Source organism: Silene latifolia, chromosome 8 (genome assembly GCF_048544455.1).
Source record: "Silene latifolia isolate original U9 population chromosome 8, ASM4854445v1, whole genome shotgun sequence".
In the NCBI taxonomy this organism is placed as follows: Eukaryota; Viridiplantae; Streptophyta; class Magnoliopsida; order Caryophyllales; family Caryophyllaceae; genus Silene; species Silene latifolia.
Genome location: NC_133533.1, coordinates 67,482,409 through 67,510,020, shown reverse-complemented (window position 1 = coordinate 67,510,020; position 27,612 = coordinate 67,482,409). Strand labels below are relative to the sequence as shown.

The window sequence follows — 27,612 nt, the reverse complement described above, 5'->3', positions numbered from 1 at the left end:
ATACTTGGAATCCATTTCACACGTGTAAGGCAAAATGAATAAAAAGTGAATAAAATAAAAAAAGATAGACGGATCACCTCTTTGCGGTTAGGCAATCAAGAGCACCAGTGCTCGATACCAATTGAAGAATTTATCGATGAGCGTGATGTGTTAATTAATTACTCGAAGTTTATGAATTAAACTTGACTAACTAACTAACAATGTGAAGCGTAAATAAAGAAATAAAGAAAGATGCAAAGGACACACGATATTTGAAGTGGTTCAGCTTCACACGTCGAAGCCTACGTCCAATATTCTCGATTAATAATTTTAGTACCTTTCTACGGATTACAAAATTATCAACCCACTCGTACAACTAACTCTAGTCGTAACTCAATTGAGTATCGTTAAATACTCGATATTGTCTAACTTCCGTTTATATGAAAGCACTAGATTGTTCTTCTAATTTTTTCACACAATTGATTGAGTAAGAAATAATGTAAAGTACTATTATCCAATAATGTAACCTATGAAAGTAAGTAACAATATGAAGTACGACTTTTCGAAAGGATTTTCAAATTGCAAAAACAAATTAATCACCCGATAAAAACGTTTACTCGATTTTTGCAAAGGATCTTTATAATTGTGAAAAGTTAGTTTGAAACAATGAAATACTTGTGTATATATAGTAGAGAAGAGAGTTAGGATTTTACAAAACCCTAAAGGTGTCGTATGTTCTTATGGATTGTTTCATAAGAAACAAATCTTATCTTCTCTTACTTTTAATCAATTAATATCTCATCATAAGTAAATAAGGTAAATCTATAAATTGTTAAGTTACGAAAGTATCTTACACCAACTTATTCTAGATTTAACCCAATAGATTACTTGTGTAAGGGGATAATGCGAAGTGGACAACGGCTCATAAGCCTACTGTCTCAATTCGAAACTCTAGGGGAAATATTAATACATGAATTAGGGTTTAGATCTAGATAAATTTGAGAACCCTAGATAGCATGACAACTCATAAGTTGTTTTACTAATCAATAGGATATTCGTAAATCTATTTGAACTTATCAAACTCGTATCTCCTTTCTAATATACAAACACATATTTTCGAAAAATATATTTAAAGATTAGAATTTCGAAAGTCGATTTTAAAACCCTAAAATCGTGACTTCATATTGCGTTTAAAGTTATAAGTCAAAAGACTATAACATTAAGCTTGGTAAGTAAAGTTATAAGTGAAAAACCTATAACTTTACCTTCCCAACATTACTTCCATAAATACCGTTAATGGACGATGTCCTATCCAAGCTAATCTTCCTGGAGATCTTCAGTATAAGGATCATCTCTTCATCTTGATCATAAGCTCTTCATCTTGAGCTTCTCAAAGACTTGATCATGCCTTTTGCTTGAGTAATCATTGTAGTCAACAATGCTTTTAAGAATCTTCAATGTTATAGCTCAAGCAGCTATAACATTACCTTAACGATGCTTCACAAATCTTCAATGTTATAGCCATGAATGCTATAACATCGTGTGATTATATTGTAATCCTTATTAAATCTAACCAAGACTAAACAAACGATTACGAGCAACAAATATATATATATATATATATATATATATATATATAGAAATGGGATCAAGTGAGTCCCTTAGAATAGGTGAGTCCCATGAGTCCTAATATAAGCCATTGGATCTAAATAATGAATGGCTAAGATTAGAATCAAATAAAATGCTTGCATATAAAAGACTACAAAACCCTAATCACCTCACATTTTCTCATTTCACCAAACTCACTTCTCTCTCTTCCTCCCATCTCTCTCTAACTGATACCTCTACCCTCCAACTCCCTCCTCTCCGTCCTCTACTGTCTCCCTCGCCACCACCCGCCTCCTTCCTCCTATCTTCTTCTGTCTCCTTCGCCACCACCCGCCTCCTTCCTCGTCGCCTCTAACCCGTCTCCTTTTTTTTTTTTTTTTTTTTTTTTTTTTTTTCTGATTTGAGAAAGTTGTTATTGGTGGTTGTAGATGCGGTGGGTATTGGTGTTTCTCGTTGCCTACCATGCCGCCTCTCTCCCTCCTTTTTTTTTTTATCAGATTTGGTTGGTGTTGTCGGTGGCGAAAGGGGATGTTGGTGTTGCTATTGTTGGCGTGAATGTGGTGGTGGTTGGTAAGGGCAGTGGTGGCGCGGAGCTGTTTCTGCCGCCTTTTCCCTTTTTTTTTTTTTTTTTTTTCATTCAGATCTAAGTGATTGTGGTGGTGGTTTGGGCGTGTGTTCACTGTGGCGTGGCATGGCAGTGGGGTCGTGGGTGTGTGTTTACTGTGGCGCGGGGTGGCGGTTGTGGCTGCAGCCTCTCTTCTTTCTCTTTTTTTTTTCCTTTTTCAGATCTATGGTGATGTCGTGGCCTTCTTTTTTTTTCAGATTTGTGTTGGCGGTGGTTGCATGGAGGACCTCACGGTGGAGGGTGTGGTGGCTGGTGGCTAGAGGTGGTGGTGGTTGTGTTAACGTTGTGGTCATGGGCCGAGTGGCTGGACGAGATGAGGGTGGTGGTTATTAATATAAAGTTTCAGCGGCATGAGTTAAAGTTACGCTTTTACGGACTAAAGTTACGCTTATATGGACTAAAGTTATGCTTTCATATGGACTAATTATACTCACCAAGGACTTATATTACATAAATTCAAATTACAATCCTAAAAAAAATGAAGATAAAGTTTTAAAAATTACGACTAAAGTTCCAATTTTAAAACATTAAAGTTACCTTCATAGAATTTATAAATCACAAACATTAACTAAATTCAAATTTTTATATTAGAAATTGTCAAAAAAAATTAAAGTTTTAATTTTTAGCATTAAAGTTTCACTCGTAAAACATTAAAGTTACATTTACAAATTAAATAAATTCAAACTTTTTTTATTAAAAATTGGTTAAAAATATTAAAGTTTTGATTTTTAGTATTAAAGTTTCATTCGTAAAACATTAAAGTTTCATTTATAAATAAGTAAAATGAAATAAATTTAAATTTTTATATTAAAAATTGTCTAAAAAATTAAAGTTTCAATTTTTAGCATTAAAGTTTCACCATAAAATATTAAAATTATACTCAAAAATTGATTTTATATATTTAAAATCAAATTTTATAACATAAATCTAAATTTTTATTTATAAAATTATTTTAAATATTAAAGTTATAATTATAAAGAATTAAAGTTACAATCATAAATTAAAGTTTCATTTCTAAAACATTAAAGTTTCTATCTTAAAATTTTAAAATCTCAACCATCAATCTTAAAAGATCAATGGCTAAGATGAGGACTTAGTGGATTCACCATTTTAGGTGGACTCATTTGAACCCCTCTCTCTCTCTCTCTCTCTCTCTCTATATATATATATATATATATATATATATATATATATATATATATATATATATATATATATATATATATATTCTCATTCAAGTTCACAGGCGGCATCACGAGTTCGCTACGTTCAAACAAGCCCATTTGACGCGGCTATTCCCGTGGTCCCTTAATCAACCGCCTCATGGCTGGCGAGCCTTTATCCGCAAACATCCAAGGACAGATCCTGAAGATGCCTCGGGTACATTTCCTTGTCATGGCTGGCGAGCCTTTATCCGCAAACATTCAAGGACAGATCCCGAAGATGACTCGGGTACATTTCTTTGTCATGGCTGGCGAGCCTTTATCCGCAAACATTCAAGGACAGATCCCAAAGATGCCTCGGGTACATTTCCTTGTCATGGCTAGCGAGCTTTTATCCGCAAACATTCAAGGACAGATCCCGAAGATGCCTCAGGTACATTTCCTTGTCATGGCTGGCGAGCCTTTATCCGCAAACATTTAAGGATAGATCCCGAAGATGCCTCGGGTACATTTCCTTGTCACAGCTGGCGAGCCTTTGTCCGCAAACATCCAAGGACAGATCCTGAAGATGCCTCGGGTACATTTCCTTGTCACAGCTGGCGAGCCTTTGTCCGCAAACATCCAAGAACAGATCCCGAAGATGCATCGGGTACATTTCCTTATCACAGCTGGCGAGCCTTTGTCCGCAAACATCCAAGGTCAGATCCCGAAGATGCCTCGGGTACATTTCCTTGCCACACTGGCGAGCCTTTGTCCGCAAACATCCAAGGACAGATCCCGAAGATGCCTCGAGTACATTTCCTTACAATGGCTGGCGAGCCTTTGTCCACAAACGTCAAGGACACATCCCGAAGATGCCTCGGGTACATTTCCTTGTCACAGCTGGTGAGCCTTTGTCCGCAAACATCCAAGGACAGATCCCGAAGATGCCTCGGGTACATTTCTTTGTCATGGCTAGCGAGTCTTTATCCGCAAACATCCAAGGACAGATCCCGAAGATGCCTCGGGTACATTTCCTTACCGCAGATACTCAAGGACACATCCCGAAGATACCTCGGGTACATTTCCTTGCCATTGGCTGGCGAGCCTTTGTCCGCAAACATCCAAGGACAGATCCCGAAGATGCCTCGGGTACATTTCCTTACCACAGCTGGCGAGCCTTTATCCGCAAACGTGCAAGGACGTATCCGAAGATGCCTCAGGTATGACTCCTTCTTATGGCTGGCGAGCCTTTGTAAGTAGTCTAATGGACTTTAAACGACTCGCACGGATAGTCGATAGACTCTAAACTGTTCCCGACGACAGGTCCTTGACTCGTACCCTCGAGTCGCCTTGGCGTCGCCCTTCCCGACGGCAGGTTCTTGGCCCGAATCCTTTCGAGCCGCCTCGACGTCGCTTGGGTCTCCAGGTTGTAATCTTCGATTGACCTGGGGGCTCTACTTTGACTTTCGCCCTGTCCAAGTCTCAGTCAAAGTGGGGGCTCTGTAGATACCCAGTATCTGCTGAGACTCCAATAAACACCCGATGATTATCGGACTATAACATGTTTTGGAATCGCGGCGTTTGATCGACAGTTTGTGTACAACTTTACGTCGGAAAAATTAAAAACGATTTCGAAAATAAAATATCTCAAAACATTTCAAAAATACCTGGAGTGTTTAATGCACGACGACAAGGTCGCAATGACACTAACTAGAGTCAAAACCAACACCGGACCAAAAACCGACTCAAAAATTCAAATCCCGACTCCAACAACGAGTCAAACCGAGTCAACCACCAAAAACAAAACATTTCAAACCTTCTACCTTAAGTTTTCCCGGATTCATGTTGGTCAAGTACCAAACATGTGACTACAAAACCTAGGATAGAACAAATCATGATTGCGTTTGTTGTGAAAGTGACAACACAACTCGAAGAACCGCGACGTGGCTTGCGCCTCTTTGAGCAGCCCAGGTGGCCACGTCGCTCAAAACTCACACAACCACTCATTCTCCTATAAATACCCCTCAAATGCCCCCATTTGAGAACTTACGCGAGTGTCCGCCCCCTCTTTTCTCCATTAAAATTCTCGACTCGACTTCTTAAGTCACAACCCGACGCGTATTTACGACCTACGATCGTAAATACAAGCCTTACACATTGTTTGGTACCGTCATCGTGCATTAAATCACTTGACCGACCACTTCGACCACTACACCGTTACTAACATTAAAACACTCTTTTTACTTACCAAAACGGTTTTAAACCGAGTTTTTTTCCGATCAAACGAGTTGTTACACTTACGTCGGTCACTCGCCATAACCAAACATGTAAGTATGAGGGTGTAAAAGCCCTTTTTTATTATGTTTTCATTTGTTTCATGACTATAACATGCTAAAACGTGCATAACATGAACCAAAATATGGAATAAACGAGCCAAAACTGATTTTTAGTCTGAGGCAGAAGCCCCTTAGGTCGCCAGCTTACCCGCGCCTAAATGGGGTGTTCAGACCAGAGATCAACCGTGTTTGTTCTCGTCATTTCCCTTTAATTCATTTTCATATTTGTAATCGGTTTTTAACATTCCAAATATTTTCGAACCCTTTTTATTTTATCTCACTTGTTTTAACCATAGAACATTTTTCACCCTTGGTTCCTCATACCATGACGGTTAAATCCGTGTTTCGGTGATAATATTTGGTTAATGACATTTAAAAGGTATTTTAAAACCTTTTATTTCATTTCTTTACATTTCTAAAAACAAACATATTAGTCACCAACACAAAGTCATCCTTGGTTCTACATACCATGCCGGATTTTAACCCGGGTACGATGATGAGTATCGACTAATTACATTCAAATGGATTTAAAGTAATTAGTCCATAATTATTTTCAAAATTATTCATGTCAAGTTTGTCAAATCGAACCCGACACCGAATATTGTCAAAATAATGATGATTATTCGAGTCTAGTTCTTCACATTAACAAATGTGGTCTAAACGACCCTTTCAAATCAAACCGGGTTCAAATGCCCATTTCCAAACACGTTTTATAACGTTTTCTAAAAGGTCAGAACATGGCACATAAACCGTGGGCAAACCCGCGCCTAAACAGGCCCTCCATTTCTCATTTTCAAAACTAGGGGAGAGGCCCCTTGTATCGCCGGCTGGCTCGCGCCCCATATGGCCGTCTGATACAGGGCCTGTTCCCTTCCAGCATTAGTCTAGGACGATCCCGACTCCGGTTAGCCCGAATATAGGACGGATCAGATGACTATTTGATTATTCAAAATCATATTTGCAAAATGCCTTACTAAGACAAATGGATCATGTTATACACCCTAAACCTAATACGGTAAATGGATGTTTAATTTCCGTCTTGCATGCAAATCATTCATTAATCCAACTCGACATCTTATACTTGATACTTGGATTAAATCAACCGACTTAGAAAGCTCTCACATGTTAGGTTTAAACTATTGGATGTGCATTCATGCATTTAAACCGTTTTATCAACTTTTGCATTCAACCAACCAAGATCGATCAATAGAGGCGCTACATCACAAGGGATTGGGTGTCCGATTAAAGGGCTTCCCAATACGTACCTTCACCTCTTACTCAGAAACTTTGGATAGTGGACGACCTTATCCAGGGCGTACGAGAGTCATTCTAGAGATATGATGCTAAAGAGGGACGATTTCCTTATCTTTAGTACCTATGTCAAACGATGCTTTGTGCTTCGATTTGACCGAGGTATAAAGTGGAATTCGAACGGGTTCCAGGCATCCCACAAATGCTTGGTGGCGACTCCGAACATCTCTAATCGTTTCGAGACCCTTATCGAGATGAAACCGACCGATCTAAAAACGATCCGGTCGAAAGCATTTTTACGCCGCCGAGCGTGGCTTTCAAAAGACCGATGTACGTCCACGGATCGAAGTGGGCTTGCAGGTGGGCCATGTCCACATTGGTATATAAAGGATTTTTACCAGTTTCTTTTTACTTTTTACATTATTCTAAGTTTCACAAAGAGAAAACAAAGTTACGTAGCTCTCCTCTCTCGCATTGCTATCAAATCCAAGGGCTTGAGTCGTCGGATTCCAGAGTTCTTTACACCGTTGAGACCGCCGCATTGTGGGTAAGATCCTAGTACAGTTTTTATGTTGTTTCGTTAATATTGATTAAACCCTAATTGGGTGATTTGCGGTTTTGGGAGTATTTTTAGTATTAGATGGTGATTGTATGATGGTAAGTTGATAGGAGGTGATTTCGTAGAGGAACGTTTCTGATCTGCTGTTGTACGATTGTGGTGATTGCATTTTCAAGTAGGGTTTCCTACTCAGTTATTGTTTACATGAATATGAGATGGTTGATTGGTTTTTGTTTGTTGGTTAATGGCATTTGTCTATATCGTAATTGAATTGGTAATGTTGATATTGCAATTGGTTGTGGTTGTTTGTCTGTGGTTCGCGAGGTGCGCCCTCGGCTGAGTGGGGTCACTTGCGGGAGTGGCTCCACGCCCTTGATTCGCCCCTTGTGGAACCCGCCACAAGAGGGGATGTGCACATAAGGAACATGACTAGACCTTCAGGCTAGTCAGGTGATTAGTGATGTAACGGTATTGGAGAATTGTGTGTATTGTTGTTGTTGCATTATCTTATATTGTGTAATTAGTAACTGACCCCGTTTAATTGTTTTAAAAACTGTGGTGATCCATTCGTGGATGGTGAGCAGTTATTGAGCAGGTATGATATGGATGCGCGAGGGATAACTGAGCTTGAGTCATCACGAGTCGTTTAAAAGTCTTCCGCTGTTATGTCGAACACTTTATAGTTGCTTAGTTAGTTTTTGGTTTTGGAACAGATGTATCATACTTTATAGTTTTTGGGTTTTGATGTATTCACTTAAACTATTTATTTAAATTACGTTCTTTTATGGTCTATTTGATATTCATTGTCTGGGGTAACCGAAATGGTAGCACTCTCATGCATTAGGTGGTCTTGGTAAGGCACCTTGGTGTATGAGGGTGTTACACTAGGCATATCCAAATGTTATTCCACAGTCATTTCTCCGCTCCCAAGCTCGATTGGCCAGCCACCTCTGCACCGTCCTCCATCAATAAGTGGTATACCGTCCTCACCGAATATTCTCCCGCTTTATCTGGATCCCAAAATCTTGGATATGCCCAAAATATGTAAAAACACAAATTCTAAAATGAGATGGTCCATTTTAATAAAACGTTTACTCATTTAGTGCAAATAGATGAGTCGTCTTTTTATATAGTAAGACTGTCTTATGATCTGAGGTCGTCTCACAGGTGAGTCGTTTTTTTTTTTTTTTTTTTTTTTTTTTTGGGTCTAAGGAGCCCTTGACCGCTACTTTCACTACGCTCTGAGTAAACCCAAAGGTATACATGATAGCCTACAAACCATCAATGTGTCTCATTGTAAACGGACACTATCCGTCTCCGTCTAAAGCTATAGAAGTATAGAGCCCCTCTCACAAAATGCAAGTGGGAGGACAAGTGGGGACTGGGGTATTCATTTCCCACCCAGTTGCACTATCCACTCTCATTTTATGAGAGAGACACTATTCATCTATTAACCGACTAAAGTGAGAATTTGTGACAAACCACATAGATCAGGCAAGCCACCGAGAGGCCGAGAGTGACATGCTCGGAGTCGAGGAACCGAATGTAGTCACGGGCTTACGGCCTCATGGGTTGTCTTTATAACACCTCCCTCCACAAATACGGTGTCGCTAGTATCACTTCAGAAAACATAATCGACATGTCGAATCGATCATCAGATTACAGGCAAGAAAAAGGCGGCAGCAGTAGCAGCAATTACAGCAATCATCATCATAATAACAAAGGAGTTTATCGTGCAAAAACCCAGAAAATATTCGTACCCAAAACCCTAAATTCCCAAACTAAACCCCAAACCCTTTCATCTTCTCTACGCAATCAATCCCTTCCTGAAGCTCAGGGAAGTAGGGTTCATTTGGGAGAGAACGGTGATTGGTTATCCAACAAGGGCAATTTCGTAAATTACTTGCCTCAAGATGAAGCCGTCGCCATTGGTCTTGCTGCGGATCAAGGTGGTTTGGATGCGGTCGAGTCACAGCGAGTTGTCGATCTTCTTAATCGCGAGTTGGCGCGCTTGCTTAAGTTGAAACCTCGTGAATTTTGGCGACAAGGTTTCACTTCTGATTACTTATTACAAACTTATTTTATTTCATGGCTGCAATTTATTGTTTGTGAAATTTGTCAAATGGTGTGTGTTTCCTGACTAAGGACCCAAAGACGAGTTGAAAATTCCGCTTCTTTAATGCAATTCCCTTTATTGTAAATACAAGAGTAGGGGTGCGTTCATCCGACTCCCTTTGATTGCTATTTGCTATCTGCGGGAGCCATTGAGACACGTTGTTGTGGACTTGTGGTGGTGGTCCATGTGCTGTTTAATTTGTCATGCCTTGATTGTGTTGCTTGAAATGGGGTTTTCTTCGAGGAAATTGTATTAAGGCTAAGGGTGGTAAGCTGATGGAAAGTTAACATAGAATGCGTCGTTTGTGGAACTGCAGATTGAGTTAATTGAATTGAGATTCATTAAGCCACGATTATTTGTGATAGCTCAAAGATTACGATTTTTCAAAGCTGCCAAATTTTCCTAATATCGTTTTCCTTTGGCATGAATTCTTGTGGCATTCCATCAGAAATTGACAAAGAAAAGAATTAACTATAAGCATTTCAATATTTATTTTAAGAATCTATACCAAACGAATTAACATTTACAGTTTATGTCAGTTTTAGTAAAAAAAATTACTTTGGATTGAGATAAGTTTTATTTTCTACATTTTGTCAAGCCTTTTGCTTTATTTTTATGTCGGTCTATGGTAACGTACTGGCTGCCTATTGTGTTTATTCAGTGGCCACCGATGCTTCATTGCATGAGTTTCTGGACAGCTTTTTGCAATTTCGAAATAGATGGTATGATTTTCCATGCCATGGGGCCAAGGGAGTTGTTGCTGGTGTTATTGTTGGTGATTTGGAGTTGAGTCGGCGTGTTTTCATGGTTTTGTATCGTATGTAAGTCTTCGGATTTAACCACTACAAATAGCAACTGGTTTGGTTATTTTAATAAGGTGATTAATATTAAGTTGTTTTGGCACTGAGTCCCGTATACTTTTGAGTTTTGATCTTAGTTGATTTTTGGAGACCTGTTTTTTTTTTTATTATTTTTTTTTTGCAGATCTTCTCATAGAGATCCTAGTGCCAGTGCATCAGATAGCCTGACAAAGAAAGATCATGAAGGTAGGTAATCCTAAGAACCTACTCTTCACTTGCAGTTAAGTTTTTTTTAATAATAAAAAAAGAAAGAATGAAATAACTCAATTGTCGCTCTATAACGATGATAAATGCTAATCTCGCATCTGTCACCCTCTAGTTTGCTCCTTTTTATTGAGGATAATTTGGGAATCCTATCTACAATCTTACTGAGTAAAGAAGTGATAAACTATATGAGACAAACTTAAAAAGGAAATGTGATTGTTATAGTGATTGTTTTAACCAAATGTGATTGTCATAAAGTAGTGATAAACTATATGAGACAAACTGAATAAAGAAGTGAGAAACTATATGATACAAACTGAAAAGGGTATTATTTTTTACTAGTAGTCGTTATTGCAAAAAGCTCGTACTTTGTGAGACATAGCACATAGTTATTTATTTCTCAGTGTGTAATGATAAACTAAAATTGTTTTGACCGGTAGTTGGGTAATTGGATTTTCAAGTCCTTTGAATGTCCCTATAATGTCGCCAAGAGTATATATTGTTTTTTTATTCTGCTTTGTTGGCACTCGGCACTCGATTCCTTATTGCTTATAGGTCTTGCTTGTAGTTCTCCTGCAGAATAAGAAGATGCTCGATTTGCCTAAATTGTTGGATATATGCGCAGTATATGGTCATGAAAATGAGGAGTTGACTCAGTCGTTGGTGAGACTTCCTCAGTTTACATATGAGTATCGTTTTTTTATGCTGGCGTCAGAATCGCAGCTTTAGTAATTGTGTTTTTTTTTGGTTTCGTTATGACTCCCGAGTTTTATGTCCTGCTTTTTTTTTGCCAAGATTATGAGTCCATCTTAGTGCTCATTTAGAGCGCACCTACTGCTTCTAAGAAGCATTTAATGAGAAGTAGTGGTTGTTACGAAGCAAACCTGGTAAAACCCAATTTGATCTGATCAAATTCCGATCCTAGTCCCAAAAAGAACAAAGCAAAGTAGTCGTGAGCTTGATTTGACCGAATCCAGAACAGACTAAGATCTAACTGACTACTTTGAAACAAATACCATAATAGCCACAACCCAACTCATAACTAGTGACCCAAAAATGTCCCGACCCCAAAATGAACTGTAACAATGCGCCCAGGGGCGGATCTAAGATTCAGAAGTAGGTTGGGTTAGGTTGACGTCGGTGATGGTTAGACATGTGAAACCGGCAATTCGTATAATTGGAGTTGCACATAGTGTAGTGACATATCTCTGAATGATGGCAAAGCCTTTTTTTTTTGGAGAATTACAATATTCTGTAAATCGTTCTCTTATAAAAATATCAATAAGTCTCTCTTTAGACGGATATATCCGTCTTAAGATTAAAACGGGTCAAATATCATACAATTTGCATAAATAAGAGAAGTCTTTTGCCAATATCTAAGCATTTTATTTTGTAAATGGTGTTCTATTTGACCCGTCTTAAGCTTAAGACGGAGACAATATAAATTTGTGTTAAAATATTTGATTAAACAAAATGTATGCTTGTTTACAAATTTATTTTCAACACGAGTTTAACAACCATCATAACAAAAACAAAGACGTCTTATTATCTCCTTTTTGAGATACAATAATTTTGTTTTCTCAAATAGCCCGGTGTCTCAAATTTGTTTAAAGTAATTGTAACAATGATCAAAGTATTATGTGCTCTGTTTTACTTCTCGTGTTAACAATATAGTAATATACCATAAATATTACTCCATATTAAGATTTATTTATGATCAAATGCCGAACAATTAAGGGTACTAAATATACTTTAATTCTGAGAGAAACAAAAAAAATGTTAGGTATGGGAATTGAACACCCACCACTGACAACAGAGAGAAATCCATCATGCAACTACTTTAACCAACTGAGCGACAACTGTGACAATGAATATTTAAACATGTAACTTATTTTTATTCTTAAAAATGGGTTGGGCTGAAGCCCAGGTAGCCTCCTACCTAGATCCGCCCCTGAATGCGCCCGAAGATCAAACTCATAAGCTAAACCTGTCCAAATGACCCATTTTCTAAGCACAGTAAGAAGCAAAAGGCGAAACATTCCCAGATACGCATAGTAGGACGTATTAAATATACCTACTAAGGTTCAAATATAGTTGGAAGTTGGAACTTCTGGAAGCTGTTTAAATGCATTCTACCAGAAATAGCATTCAACCTTTGTAGCACTTTTTACGTGTTCAGTTTGAAATAAGTTAGTTTGTCAAACATATATAACTTCCCATCGCACACTATAAGTGGGTATTTTTGGGTTTCCTTAAACAAGATGGGTTAACTGATGGGTGGAATTTGCTTCACCGGCATCCAACCTTAACTCGCCACCCAATTTACACGTTTTCACTGTATTTCGGGTTTTCTTCCATTCAAGTGGATCAGTTGTAAGACATGCAGATCATATCTGACAGGTTAGGGAGGGGGTTTGATGTTTTCAGCCTTGCCACAGCTTTGGAAGCACAAGAGGCTGTTTTGGACAACTCATAATGAAAATTGCAACAAAAGCCACCTATTACTTCACAATATAAGAACCCCAATCAGTTTATTGACTTGTTTGATGTGTTTCTAAGCCAAATAACAGTGGGTCCACAGATGTGATGTTTTCATATACTCCCTCCAATCCACACCAAACTACTCAGTTGACTTTTCACGGTCTACGAGATGACACTTTGACCACGTTTTTCTTCATTTATAAATAATGTTTTCGTGTCGAAATTATAATTTTCCGAAACCTCTTGTTATAACACACGTAAATATTTTTAAAATTTGTCTAAATATAATCAAGGTCAATATCTAACAAGTTTGACTTTAAAAAGTGGATGGGTAATTTGGTGTGGATTGGAGGGAGTAATAAGAAAGGGAGGCTTCGGCCGTTGAAGGTGGGTTTTGTGGACTAATGAAACTATTTCTTGCTCCACGAGGCTATTTAGTTGCCGCAATATTGTCATAATATACGGTGTTGTAATGTGGAACTATGTCACTAGGCTGTGAATATTGTGTTAGACATGTAATAACGATCAACCCATCTGTATTGTATTCAGGTTCGTAATGCTATAAACGCGCAACCTGAGATTCTCAAAGGTTTTACTGACATGCTGTCTCATTTTTTGGGGATTGTTCACACAATGTATCAACGTTGCAGATCATCTTTGGAGGTACATCTTCTTGGCTTTTTCCTTTATGTGTTATGGGAGAGAATAGTAATTTTGTATTCATTGTCCAGGTTAATTTGAGGAAGTCTAACTTATGAAAGTTTGAAAGAATTAAGACATTGAATCTGACTCCTAGACTACATATGGAAGTTCGGAATAATTAAGACATTATCATTCTTTGGGAAATATGAAACAAGTCATAAAAGCGGGGAATGGAACAATTTTGGTAAGAAAAAGACCTAGTATTTGACTTATATTTGAAGGAGAAAAAGCTTCAAAGTAGATGTGATTATGTTTTAAGTATTGACTGCAGCCACGGCCAAGATATCTATGAGATTTGAGGTGGTACCAATACCGATTTCATTTTTTGCACAAGAACCAAGTCCTATTTACTACGCGGGCATTCCGGAGATGGTTTTTTCCAATACCATGGGTTTGGTCACCTTAGAATCTTCCGTGGCAAGGCTATTTTTAATGGGTCTTTTTCAAATATTTGGGATTTATAGACAAACAAGATGGAGAAAGAGTTGTGATTCCTAGGAAAGCCAAAAAGGTTGGTTCAAATAGAAAAGTACTACAAGTTGTTTATGCCTTATTAGTTGAAAAAAGAAATTTATTGGCTGTGACATAGGATTTCCTTTTATGAGCAGTACAGGATATTGATTAAAGGACACCAAAAGAGATGAGTGGAACAAATTTAACTCACGTGCAAGATAGAGCACTCTTTTATCTCCCTCTAATACTCTTTTGATCTTTTTTTCTTAATCTTTAACACACTTGTCCCCTTTTAATTTTGTTCTCAAAGTAGCTTTCTAAAAGGCATTTCTTATTTTATAATGTCTTGTCCTTTTCTTTTTGTTACACTTTTACTCGCCTTTTTTGTACTTCCTCCATTTCCCTTTTATCTCAAGGAGAAATTTAAAAAACGGGAAAATGAAATAAAAATGGAGAGCTTGTAAACTTGGGAATGTGTTTTTCCCGTTTTCCGTTTTCATTTATCGCCAAATATTTGTGACCAAGACTTTGGTGCCGGTTCTCGTTTATCTTGTCATCCTCTTATGTTTTTCGTGACTTCCCTAGTTTTGGTATCTCTTTATTCTCTCCTTTTATCTATGTCTAGTCTAGGGTCCTAACAACAACTCCTTATGATGTGCTCTAGTTTTTGTTGTTTTTGATGTTGAAACGGTTTTTCTTTATCCATGGGCAATGAGTTTCGATATATTGGGCGTATCCGTATTTATAGAAGCTTTGCTGGGACGGACATATGTTAAAAGGCATGTGGTTTTTGTTGGCTAGCTCTAAGTTCTCTCGCTTTCTTCTCTCCTTTTATCTGCTCTAATGAGAAATTGCATCGCGGAGTTTCCTTAGCAACTGGAGATGATTCACTCTTGATTGGCAATTAGCATGCTAGTTTACAGCTAATTGTATTTAAACTACATTTTGCCTCTTTTGATTTATATTTCAGTATTTCAGTTCCTGTAGACATAAAAACTTTGGCCTATTTATGAATAGCTAGAGATGGCAGCAAACTTGCCTTTATTTCCTCTGGTTCTGGCTTTCCCATAAGTCATCTATAAATTGCCCTGCAAGTGAGAAATAAGAAATAAGCATTCAATTTATATGGAGCTTTTTTTTAGTTAGCTGTTGGTAGCAATGTAGCATGTCATTTTCTGGTCATATACATTTTTCCAGGCCATAAAACTGCGCCTTTTCCTGTTAAGGGATGGATACTGAACTACTTAACCTTTGTCCAGACATCTCATTTGCTGTATTTCAATGATATTTACATACATAGCATCCTATACTTTGTAGTTAGAGTCTACTGCTTGAGTTACTAAAATGTTTTCATCTATCTACTTATGTATTTACATGCTTGTTAAATTAAAACTGGAGTCTCTTCATTAGTTTGGTGTTGGGCTCTCTTGCCTGCATACATAATACCTATGGCCCTTACCAAAGGTGCATTTATTGAGTGTGTCATAATGCAAATTTCATTTTAGGTATCCGGAAACAGCCTAGTCTTTCTGTGTTGCTAACACAAAAATAAGGCTGCGTACAACCAACCCAGCCCGCCCCTATCCCGCAATTTGTGGGAGCCCTTGTAGGATATTTTTTATAGGTTATTTCTGTTACCTGGCTATTTCATGGGAGAAGCGTAAAGGCAGATAAACATTTAGTATCGTATCATTTGTTGTTGTCTTATCCTTTTATTTTCTTTCTCGTCACTGGAGTTCGAGCTCTAATGTTTGCTGTGATCAGGTTTTGATTTCAGCTAGTGGCTACGAGGATCATGGACCCAATCAACGTCATGAAGAGTACTTAGAGGTAGGTTTTGTATCCGCCGCCTGCTTAAACGTTTCCTGTTATTCCAGAGAGCCAATCTTTTCTGTTGAATAAGGTTTAAGATCTGCTAATAAATCTTCTGTCCACTGCCTTCTCTCATCTTGTAGATTTCTTCTCGTAGCACATCTTCAACTCTACCACTTGACTGTTATATCCTGTAGGAATTATGTCGACATCGTGTCAAACCTTGCCTCCTTGTGTTCGCTGTATCTGTTTTATAGAAAGCCACAAATTTTGGAGATAGGACATTCCCGACACTACTAAATGCCTCATGTTTTGTTGTCTTCTTTTTTAGTTGTATCTCCTTGATTGGCATTGTTAACCATTTGAATTTGGTCTACCATTGAAGACTAATATTATTCTGTGCTTTGTTGTTTCACATTGGCAGGTGATGGATTTTTTAAATGATGCTGTTGCATCGATGCATACATTTATTACTGTGTACCCGCCGGCTTCTGTTTTCTTATCATGTCCTGTTGATGCTAGGTATTTTACTTGAATACCAGTTACTTTCCCGTATTTGATTTTAATTCTTTGATTTAATCAACTAATTGATTTTGTACTATCTTTGCAGTCATGGAAATGTGGAGTTAATCAATGTTCTTGCAACCTTGCACGATTCACTACTACCCTCTTTACAAAAGGGGCTGCAACTCTTACTAGCTTCTAAAGAAATGACTTCTTCGATGCTTTCTGAAGTTTCTGTTAGTTTGAAAAGTTTATCTGCACGAATTGTTGATCTTGGTTGGAAATTGTTGGAAAATTGTTACCTGGGTGATGAGTTATTTAAAGATAACCTTCATTTCCCAGCTGCCATGAAGATGTTCCCTGCTAGTGTCGAGGATCCCGTCATAAGGGCTGATATACTGATTCAATGTTTTAGAGAGATAATTGCTGTTTCTCAAGATGCGGCATGGCAAAACCTCAGGGGTACATATCTTCAAAATATTGATAAAAAATTTCAACTTCTCCACAGAATCCAGAACCTACAGCAAGCTGGTATGTCTTTTCTTTCTAGAGGAGATGCAGTATGCTAGGATGAAGAATTGGTAGTTGCTTTTGTACGATGCCTTTTGTGGATCTAGAAGCTTTTCTTGATTCACATTTTCCTCAGTTTGCTTCTACCTCGATCTTTTGGGGGAACAAGGTAGAAGTGGCCTAGTCAGGAATTGTGGAGTCTGGAGATAGCAGTAACTGGAAATGAGTTGTGACACTCCTGAGTTATCTCAAAATTTTGAACATTGTTTCTGGCCGAGGATGTTGAAAGACCTAGGTTGAGTCTAGGCTACCAGATTCACTCAACGCCCAGCAATATCTAGAATCAGTTTGAGTTATTCTATCATGGCACTTTATCAATATGTATATATCTGACACTATTACGAGTGTTTGACCTTGTGCTTTTTGTTGGGTAAAAAAGGACCCATGTGTAGGTGTCTTCACAGATGATGATAATAATGTATTCTTCGAGGTTCTCAAAGTACAATATAATACACTGTTGCTTCAATGGGAATCTGTGTACTGTGGGTGGAAATTTGTCAATCCAGTTTTCAGTCTAACAAGTGTTGGGCACTACACTTCTGAAGCATCAAATCTTGATTAAGTGTTTACTATTTTTTCACTCTATCGCCCTTTAGGATGGTGATAACAGTCAAATGAGATTCAAAGCAACAAATATTTTTTTTTTCAAGTTTTTTTAATTAATCTGCTGTTTCGATACAGGATGGCTTTTTATAGACGATGAACAGTACCAGTATTTGGCTGGGATTTTGACACATCCAATTCCTACTGTACCTAAGAGGTCACCCGGTGCTCAAAACCCGGTCAGAAGTGGTGCTGTGCAAATTGAAGAAGATGTAGCAATTGCAGAATCACAAATCAGTCAAGTGAGAGACCTTTTCCCTGATTATGGAAAAGGCTTTATATTAGCTTGTCTTGAGGTATATGACCAAAATCCAGAGGAAGTCATCCAAAGAATTTTGGAGGGAACATTACATGATGACTTGAGGAACTTGGACACCTCAATGGAGACACTTCCTCCCAAACCCACTCAAAAAGCGACCAAGAACGACAAGGGAAAGGGGATACTAGTAGAATCATCTGTCGGGCCTGCTACTATGAATCCAACCCCGAAAGCAGTTTCATCTTCAGCATCGAGTTTGCGATCGCCGGCTGGGCGATTCGTAAGAAAATCAAAAGGGGACCACCATGAGGATGATGCCCTCAAATCTAGAGATGGGGAGCATATGCTGAAGACTGCAGCTTTGTTTTCACAGTATGAGTATGAAGATGAGTATGATGACTCGTTTGATGACCTGGGCATGACAATTGTAGAGTCTAGTGTTGAGGAGACTGATACTTTAGGTGATAGAGTTAGATCGCGTATGGGCATATCTTCTCGAGATGGAACCCAAGGCTCTGCTCATAACCCTGCTAACAGCAAATGGGGTTCTAGAAGGAAACCTCAGTTTTATGTCAAGGATGGTAAAAATTACAGTTACAAGGTAGCAGGGGCAATCGCAGTTGCCGATGAACAGCAGGCCTCAATAATCACGCAAGCTCAAAAAGAAACTATTCATGGGCTTGGGCGTGGTGGTAACCGTCCTCTTGGCGCCGTTCAAAAGTTGGAGGAGCAACATGAAGTCATAGGAGATGAGTCGAACCCTTCAGATATGAATGGTGTTGGAGATAATGGTGGAAGAGGGAGGGGAAGGGGACGTGGAAGAGGTGGTGGCGGAGGACGGAGTAGTCATTACAGGAAGGATAGAGCCATGAAGAAGCACATGGCTGGTGTTGGTGGTTTTTAGGTCAAAGTTTGACTGCCTGCAAGTTTTTTATGATTTCTGAGAAATTGAAGGGGTATTTTTTATGTCTATTTGATGTTTGAATGATCCTTGCAGCTGGATACCAAATCCCATACTGGAATGAAAAATATAGCGATATCTGGTAAGTCGGGATTAGGTGTAAATATTCTCAATGATGATCTTACGCTAGCCATTTTCATTCCCTTATTACCGGAGGGTGGTTTCTCGATAACCTGTTGTGACATGAAGTTATTTAGTCGTCTAATGGTATACACTATACGTCTATACAGTCCTATTTATATCGCTACTTTTTCATTTCCAGGAGGAATATGAAGAATATAGGTTCCCTTTATGCATTATGAAAACCATATGTGGCTAGTTGGGTCACCTTTTGTCTTTTGGGCATTCCTAATTGCTACTTACTCAGTTCTGATCAACTGTTATTTATTTTCATTTTTGGGTGTATCATTTAGTTATTTATTTGTTTCTGTTTTTGGGGTGTTTTAGATAAGTGGTAAGTGAATATTTGAAATAGACAAGTTGAGATGTCATAGAAGACCTTAGTCTAAGACTATATATAAATTGAAAACCAAGGGATTTCAATAAAATGGCATAAATACATAACAATTCATATATTATACATAGTTTAGATGTATAAAAGAGTTTTTTTTTTTTTTTTTTTTTTTTTTTTTTTTTTTTTTTTTTTTTTTTTTTGGCAGCTGTAAAAGTAAACATTTTTACAATCTCATAGCTCGTTTTGCTAGTCGATGAACCACAGAATTCAAGTTTCTAGGAATAAAACTAAAACTAATACAATGAAAGAAAGGTAAACTAGCTTAAATATCAAGTAGGATTCCTTGTGTCAAATAGTGCCTGTTCTCCACTCACGTGATCTGTAGCAAGATTTGTAGGCAATTAGAAAACACATCCAAATGAAAAATCCCATTAGCGCTAGCCCATCTTAATGCTTCTCGGATAACCTTTGCCTCAGCCTGTAAAGCAGATTCAGACCAAAAACTCCTGCCGCCTTCAAAGATGATAGAACCTTCAGGGTCGTACGCCACCCAGCCAGCAACAGACACTAATGACGCATGCCATCCAGCATCCATTTTCACCCTATGAGTCGAAACACCAAGTCCAGGACCAATGAGTCCAAAGCCCAGGACCAATGAGTCCAACACACAAAATCCCGGACCGATGAATCCAAAACACCAAGCAACAAAACCTCAACCAACACTGCTTCACCCCTATCAGATAAACCGGAAAACTATTTTCCAGTTTTTCCCGAACTTCATTACGCGGTAGACCAGGAAAAACCCTCTTTGTTCTTACCATCCCTTGGGTAGCCTCATAAGCAGCAGTTGCCTCAGCAGTCGTCTTAGATTGTAAATTGTAGAAAGCCTCGGACGAGAATGGATCCCCTCTAAAAATGAGATTATTACGGGTGCACCATATGCACCAGATTGTAGCAAGCAGGTTAATAACCAAAACCTCCCCGTTATCAACCTCCGAAAGGCAATTAATCCAATTGATAATCCATTCTCCAACAGGCATATGGGAATCGTTGCAAGTTCGAATGCCCAGATATTAGAGGAAGACCAGATCCTGGCTACAATATCGCAATCTCGGAATAGATGATTCAAAGTCTCAATATTATCCATACCATAACAAAATCTACATGAATGGTCCACATCTATTCCCCTTTTTTGGAACTCCGACCCATTAGAGACAGAATTGGTAAGGATTCTCCAAACTAATACTTTCCATTTCTGAGGCTCAGGGAGTCTCCAAAGCCTCTTTTTACAGAAAGCAACACATGACCTGCTAATTCTAGATAAATCCTTCTCATTACAAGTCTTGTTAAGGTGAGATTCGAGAGCAATACCATATCCGCTTTTAACCGAATAAGTACCTGAAGTAGTATGCTTCCAAAAAATCGTGTCAATAGGTTGTGACGAACACAATGGGAGGGCCAGGATTTTAGATCGCCATTCTTCACTGAAAAGCTCAGTTATTAGCCCTTTATTCCATTCCCCTGGACCCAACAGAAGGTCTTTAACCTTAAGATTTAAGGCAATCGAGACTTGACCCAGATTTAGGTTAGGATTCATGCTAGGCGTTTCCCCATTAACCCACTTAGTGCTCCATATATGCATGTCGGAGAGGTACCCCACTTTCCAAGCGCAATTTGGGAGAATAAGTTCAAGCCCCCGCAGCAGACTTCTACAACCCCATGACAGATTCGAGGTATGTTTTGCGGACATGGAATCAGGATCAAACGAGGGGGGGAGTACTTTGTCTCTGAAAACTTTCCCAAAGAGCGTGTCTTGCGCCGTGATCAACTTCCAGGCTTGCTTGGCCAGGAGAGCTTGATTGAGACAAGAAACGTTCCTAATCCCAAGATCGCCTCTGCTTTTTGGAATACTTAAGAAATTAATATTACACCAGTGCACCGTCTTAGAGGATCTCAAGCCCGCCCACCAAAAATATGACAAAAGAGAATTAATTCTCTTAGCCACACTTACCGGTATTTTAAACACCGATAAGAAGTAATTAGAAATAGTGGACAAAACAGAAGAGATTAGTGTAAGCCGCCCGGCGGGTGACAGAAAAATCCCATTCCACGAGGAGATCCGCTTCTTAACATTGTCAACAAGCGTGGAGAAAATATCTGCTTTTGAGCTTTCAAAATCCGTGGATATACCCAGATACTTACCAATGCCCTTGTTATTCCGGATGTTAAGGATTTTAAGTCCCGCAGAAGCACGACGAATCGGAGTGCTTGGGCAAAAAATAATACCAGATTTTTCATAATTGATAGTCTGACCCGAAGCCTCACAAAACTGCCTAGGGATTCCATCAAGCTGTCGAAAAGCATCCTTTTTATCCGTCAGAAAGAAGATAGAGTCGTCAGCGAAAAATAAATGCGAGAGGGGTGGAGAGGACCGACTAAGCTTAATGCCCTGCAACCGTCCACAACAAATAGCAGCAGAGATATTACGGGACAAAACTTCCATACAGAGAATGAATAGATACGGAGATAAGGGATCCCCCTGCCGGATACCACACCGAGGGCTGAATTGTTTTAATGGAACCCCATTGAGTAACACTTCATACGAAACAGTAGACACACAGTTCATAATTAATTTTATCAAATTGTCAGGGATTTCCATGCACCTTAATGTTTTAGAAAGGAAGGTCCAATAGACCCTATCATAAGCCTTGCTCATATCAACCTTAAAAGCAAACCGACCATGGCGGCCTTTTTTATGACCGTTGATGTTGTGAATTGCTTCGTGAGCCAAGAGAACATTATCACTAATATGTCATCCCGGAACAAAGGCATTTTGAGAGTCCCCCACAAGATACCTCATAACCCTTGCAAGCCTATTAACGATACACTTAGTGATGATTTTCATAATAACATTGCAGAGACTGATAGGACGGTAATCTTCTACTGACTTTGGGTTCTCACATTTTGGAACAAGCGTAATAAAAGTTCTATTCATTTCTTTGGAGATAAAACCTGAATTGAGGGCGGATAAAGCAACATTAATAACATTGTCCTTAACAACATGCCAACATCTCTGAAAAAACGCAGCCGGGATACCATCAGGTCCCGACGACTTTAACGCCCCTAACTGAAACGTAGTACGTCTGACATCCTTGGTCGAGAAAGGCTTCTTAAGAAAATCGACATCGTCGTCCTTAACCCGAACATCCACATTGGAGAAAAGATTAGAGCTACTCGACTCCCCTTCTATATCTGCTCCAACGGCCTCCTTATATCCCGGGTTAAAGATATTATAGAAGTGATTAAAGAAAAGCTCACCCACCTGATTCTCATCAAATGTCCAGGTATCATCTTGCAATTTTAACCCGAGGATAAAATTATGCCCAACACGACCCTTAACCCAATTAAAAAAATATTTTGTACAAGTATCCCCATCAACGTTCCATTTCAGTTTTGCTCTCTGCCTCCAGAACATCGCGACTGCTAAAGAAAATTCTTTAAGCTCCTCATGAACCTTATTGTATTGTTCCTCATTACCTTCATTGATAGCCACATCCATCGCAACCTCTAATTTTTCATCAAAGTCTTCCCATTTTATATTACATTGCAATCTTTTTTCAATGGACCAGTGTTTCAATTCATATCTTACTGATGCAAGCTTTCTCATGAGACGAAACGCAGGAGAACTCCTAATACGTGTCCTCCATGTGTTCTGGATAAGACCCAAACATTCCTCATTTTCCAAATTCCACCATTCTTGTTTGTAGGGTTTTTTTAAGGGCGTTGATCAGATGGAGATTGAGCTCAACGGGAGCATGATCAGAAAGCTGGATTGGAAAATGCTTAACTCCAGTGTTTGGAAAATGAAGTAACTACTCTTTAGAACCAAGGTCTTTATCAATACGCTCATAAAATCTTTTGTTTCCCTTTCGGTTATTGCACCACGTAAACCTTGGCCCCTTAAAAGGGATGTCCACAAGCTCATTATCAATTTTCCAGCAATTAAAACTATTAGCCCCAGCAATTGGTCTTTTGCTTCCACTTACTTTATCACATTTGTACTCAACTTGATTGAAATCACCAAAAATAATGAACGGGTACACGAAAGATTCAATCCAAGTCGAAAGCTCCTCGAGAATCGCCAGCCTTAATGAACTATTCGGTTCACCATAGAAGAGGATCAAGTACCATGGCAAGCAAATATGTCAAAGATGAATTCCAGAGACAAAACAAATTAATTAGGTTAAACAGGTTATTAATGACGAACTAATGATGGTGACGATAAATAACAGATGCAAATATGTCAAAGATGAATTCCAGAGACTCAATATGGATGAATCGAACCTCTAAAAACCGGAATTGTCTTGAATGACGAAAACCCGCAAATATGGATTATAAGGTATTTAAGTCGGGATATTAATGATGATAAGTTATTAATGAATTGCAGGTTAAAATTATCATATTGGAATTATTATGTTAGAAGAAATATGGACAATTGAGGACGAAACAAAACAATAAGACAAACAAAAGACGAAGGAAGAAGAAAGGAAGCAGGAACTGCGGCAGCCTCAGGAAGAGGCGCTGCAGGTGCTGCGTCCCTTCGAAGAGGCGCAGCAGTTGCTGCGTCCTTTCTCGACGTTTGTCTCCTGTAAATCCGTAAAAAAGGGTTTAAAACAAGGTTTTATAAATCGGTTTTAAAAGTATTTTCGACATAAATCTTACATAAATGATTACAAAAATAAATAACAATAATTAAAAGAAGGATTTACACCCTCAGACTTACATGTTTGACGAAACGAGATGAACTAAGTTAAAGTTTAGTGATGCTCGACTCGAATGTACGACGAAAGTGCCCTCTAGGAGGAATTAAACAGATTGATTAAGTTGATTGATTGTGGAGTTGGTCAAATTGGTCGGTCATGCAAAACGAGGCTGGTACTCAGAAGGATCCGAGCTTACGTGGTCGAAAGTTCAAGCACGTAGACGCCAAAAAGCAAGAGCGTGGTCTAGAATGCAAAGGGAGAAGAGAAAGGTGGACACTCGCGTGAGAAATATGTGAGACCGAAGGTCTCTATTTATACTAATCACACGACGGAAATTAGGGTTTTCGGAGAAACTTTGGAAGTGAATCTCGAAAAGATACGAAAAAATCGCAGAAAAGGACTAACGAAGAGGCGCAACACCTGCTGCGGCTTTTCCTCAGTGGTTTCCTCCTGCGGAAGAAAGATTTCCGTTTTTCTATTATGGAATAACGGATTAATCTTATTTCCTTAATATTTTATATGATTATTTTAGGATATATATTACCAAAGATTAAAATATTGGAAAAAATATGGAATAGAAATATCCGGAACATTCCAGAACATTCTGACTCGGCATTTTAAACGGTTATTAGAAAATGAAGACGGTTTTTGACCCGGACTCCAAATGTACTCTAATTACTGCCAAAACGACCGTATTAGCGTGTAGATGGTGACTAAGAAGTAGACACAAGTGTTTGATCGACTACTTGATGATAAACTTACGAACTGTCACAAATCATTCCGTGTACCAAACATGCGGCCCAATCATCACCGGGTGGTTTGCGGGAGGTGCAGAAATGAGGTATCTACAGAGCCCCTACTTTGACTGAGGCTTAGACAAGGCGAAAGTCAAAGTATAGCCATCAGGTCAATCGAAGATTATAACCTGACGACTATGGCGACGCGAGGCGGCTCAAGGGGTCTGAGCCAAGGACCTGTCGTCGGGAAAATTTTAAAGTCTGTCACTATCGGGGAGGGTCGTTTAAAGTCCATTAGACTACGTAAGGAGGCTCGCCAGCCATAAGAAGAGACCATACCTGAAGTTACTTGAAACTCCAAAGGGAAGTAAAACGCGATATTGGAAGAGGTAGCAGGACGTGGGCAGGAACTGCTAGGAGAAATCTGCTTGGGTCGGCTTCAAACAAACTTCGGAAGAGCTTGGGGTCGATGTTGATCTCCACGTGTTGAGAGAGGAAAATGTCTGTCCGTATACTCTCGTCGGGGAACATAATCGGGAACTGATCTCCATGTCTTGAGAGGGACGATTGGCTGTCCGTGCACTCTCGCTGGGGGAACAGAATAAAGGTGTGTCGAAACACCTGTCAGAAAATATCCGCTCGTTGTGGCAAGCAAAGTCTTGGTAAAAGATAAATATTACGATAGTTTGCAGTTGGCTTGGAAATGCGGGTCCGGGCGAAGAATAAATGTCAAATGGACCAAATATACGATGCGTGACATCAAGGAAGAGGCGCACCAAAGATGGGCCCACGAATAACAAACTTATAACGAATCTTCAAAAATTCATTTGGAGGGAAACTGAGGAAGAGGCGCAGCAAGAGCTGCGTCCCTTGGAAGAGGCGCAGCACCTGCTGCGTCTTTTCCTGAGTGTGGCTTTCCTGAGTAAAAACTCGATGAAACACGGGTTTGTCTTCATAATTTTGAAACATAAAACCTCAAATATTCTCTCAAATTCCAACCATTTCTCGCCAAAATTTGATCGAAAGCTTGCATTTGCCATGACTAATCGAGGTATGTGTATTAATTTTGCATTAATCTTCCGTATTTGATCAAATTGGATCGACAAATCAGGGTTTTCAACCTTAAAAATGTCGAAAATTTGGGGCTTTTCCCCCAAATGGTTTTGTCTTGTAAAATTGACCTTGCAAATGGATAATTGGTAGTATAAGGATCGTAACCATGTACTTATTTCGAATTTTCGTTGAGTTTTGAGCATTTGAGTGAAATTGAGACGGTCTCATAGCCAAACCGTATATTGCTTCGAAAATAGCCTTATGATTGCCCATTTGCGATTAAACTTGGTATTCGGAATCCTTGTATGATGGGTAAACTTCCTACCATTTCAGAATTTCGATTTGTGACAGCTTTTTCAGGACACTTTCCTAGGGCATAATCGCCGTTATAACGAAATGCTGTCGAAATTTCGACTCGAACCCATGACTAGGCTTCAACTTAGGCTTGACTTGACCCAAATTACCACATGAGCGGATGGGTCTGTAGGAAAAGTGGCCAAAGATGGCGAGAAAAGAGCGATTTCGGAGCTCCGAAAACTCGAAAATCCCCTAATTAAGGCTTGTCGTCATTTGACGCGGCCTAAATTCACTTTAATTTTGCAGGTGATGAGGCTTCTACGTCAGGTAGGGGTCCCATGGACGTGGACACAGCTCTTGACCCTTCTCGTACGTTTGAGGAGGCGTTAGAGCAGGCTTTCACTGCTGCAGTGGCAGCTGCTGAGGACGAGGTCGTCGAGGAGGAGGTTGTTGAGGAGGAGGGCCCGAGGTGGGCCAACGTCGGACGAGGTGGTCACCAGTTGAGGGGAGCGCCAGAGTGGGCTGAGGCTTGGGACATCAGGCACCGCATCTGGGCTGCGGAGGGTCACCTGTCCTACAGGACGGTGAAGAGCTTGGTAACTTGAACTCATCACTCTTTCATTCATCTTCTTTCATTTCTATTTGCTATTCCTTTTCCCTTTCATTCGAACTAAAGATAGCTCTCGCTTCGAATCAAAATAGGAGGCCGGGAACATCAGGTCATTCTCGGGTTACACGACGATGATGTGGGCCTACGAGAAACTGTCAGCAGAGGAGCAGGCAATCATCGAGCGAGGAGCGTTCGGTGCCTTGGTACAGGCTTGGAGAGACATCACGAGGAGGAAGATTCGGGCTAACCTTAGCCTGGTTCGAGCCTTCCTGGATCGGTTTTGGGATACGACCTCTACCTTTCACATGCCTTTCGGTGAGGTTGGGGTCACGTTGAGGACTACGGCATGATTTATGGCTTGCCGTGCGGGACTGGGGCGGTGGTGTGGCCGGAGACAGCCATGAGGGTAGACTCGGCTGAGGTTAGGAGCTTGATCGGCTGGAACTTGATGCCGAAGGCTGCTGCGGTGCCCGGGTTGGTGCCTAGTTCCTATGTTCGGGATTATTTTGCTGGGAAGAGGCCGGCGATGGTGGTGATCGATGGGAGGGAGACGGTTCCTCCTCCTTGCACTGCCGAGCAAAGAGCTCGTTTGTGGCTCTGGTGGTTCTTGTCTTCGATCGACCTCGGAGACAAGGGAGAGAGGTTGTCGACGAAGTTTCTTCCCTTCCTT

At 39.5% G+C, this 27,612-nt stretch overlaps 1 protein-coding gene across 1 annotated transcript; it reads left to right on the top strand.

Annotated features, from left to right (window-relative positions):
- The first annotated feature begins 8,861 nt into the window (after positions 1-8,861).
- LOC141596915 (uncharacterized) lies at positions 8,862-19,520 on the top strand. The gene is made up of 9 exons (XM_074417188.1): positions 8,862-9,551; positions 10,281-10,440; positions 10,604-10,665; positions 11,252-11,346; positions 13,714-13,827; positions 16,084-16,149; positions 16,556-16,653; positions 16,742-17,166; positions 17,887-19,520. The coding sequence occupies exons 1-9, from the start codon at positions 9,071-9,073 to the stop codon at positions 18,969-18,971; spliced, it is 2,586 nt and encodes an 861-aa protein (XP_074273289.1). The 5' UTR covers positions 8,862-9,070; the 3' UTR covers positions 18,972-19,520.
- Positions 19,521-27,612: the final 8,092 nt, after the last annotated feature.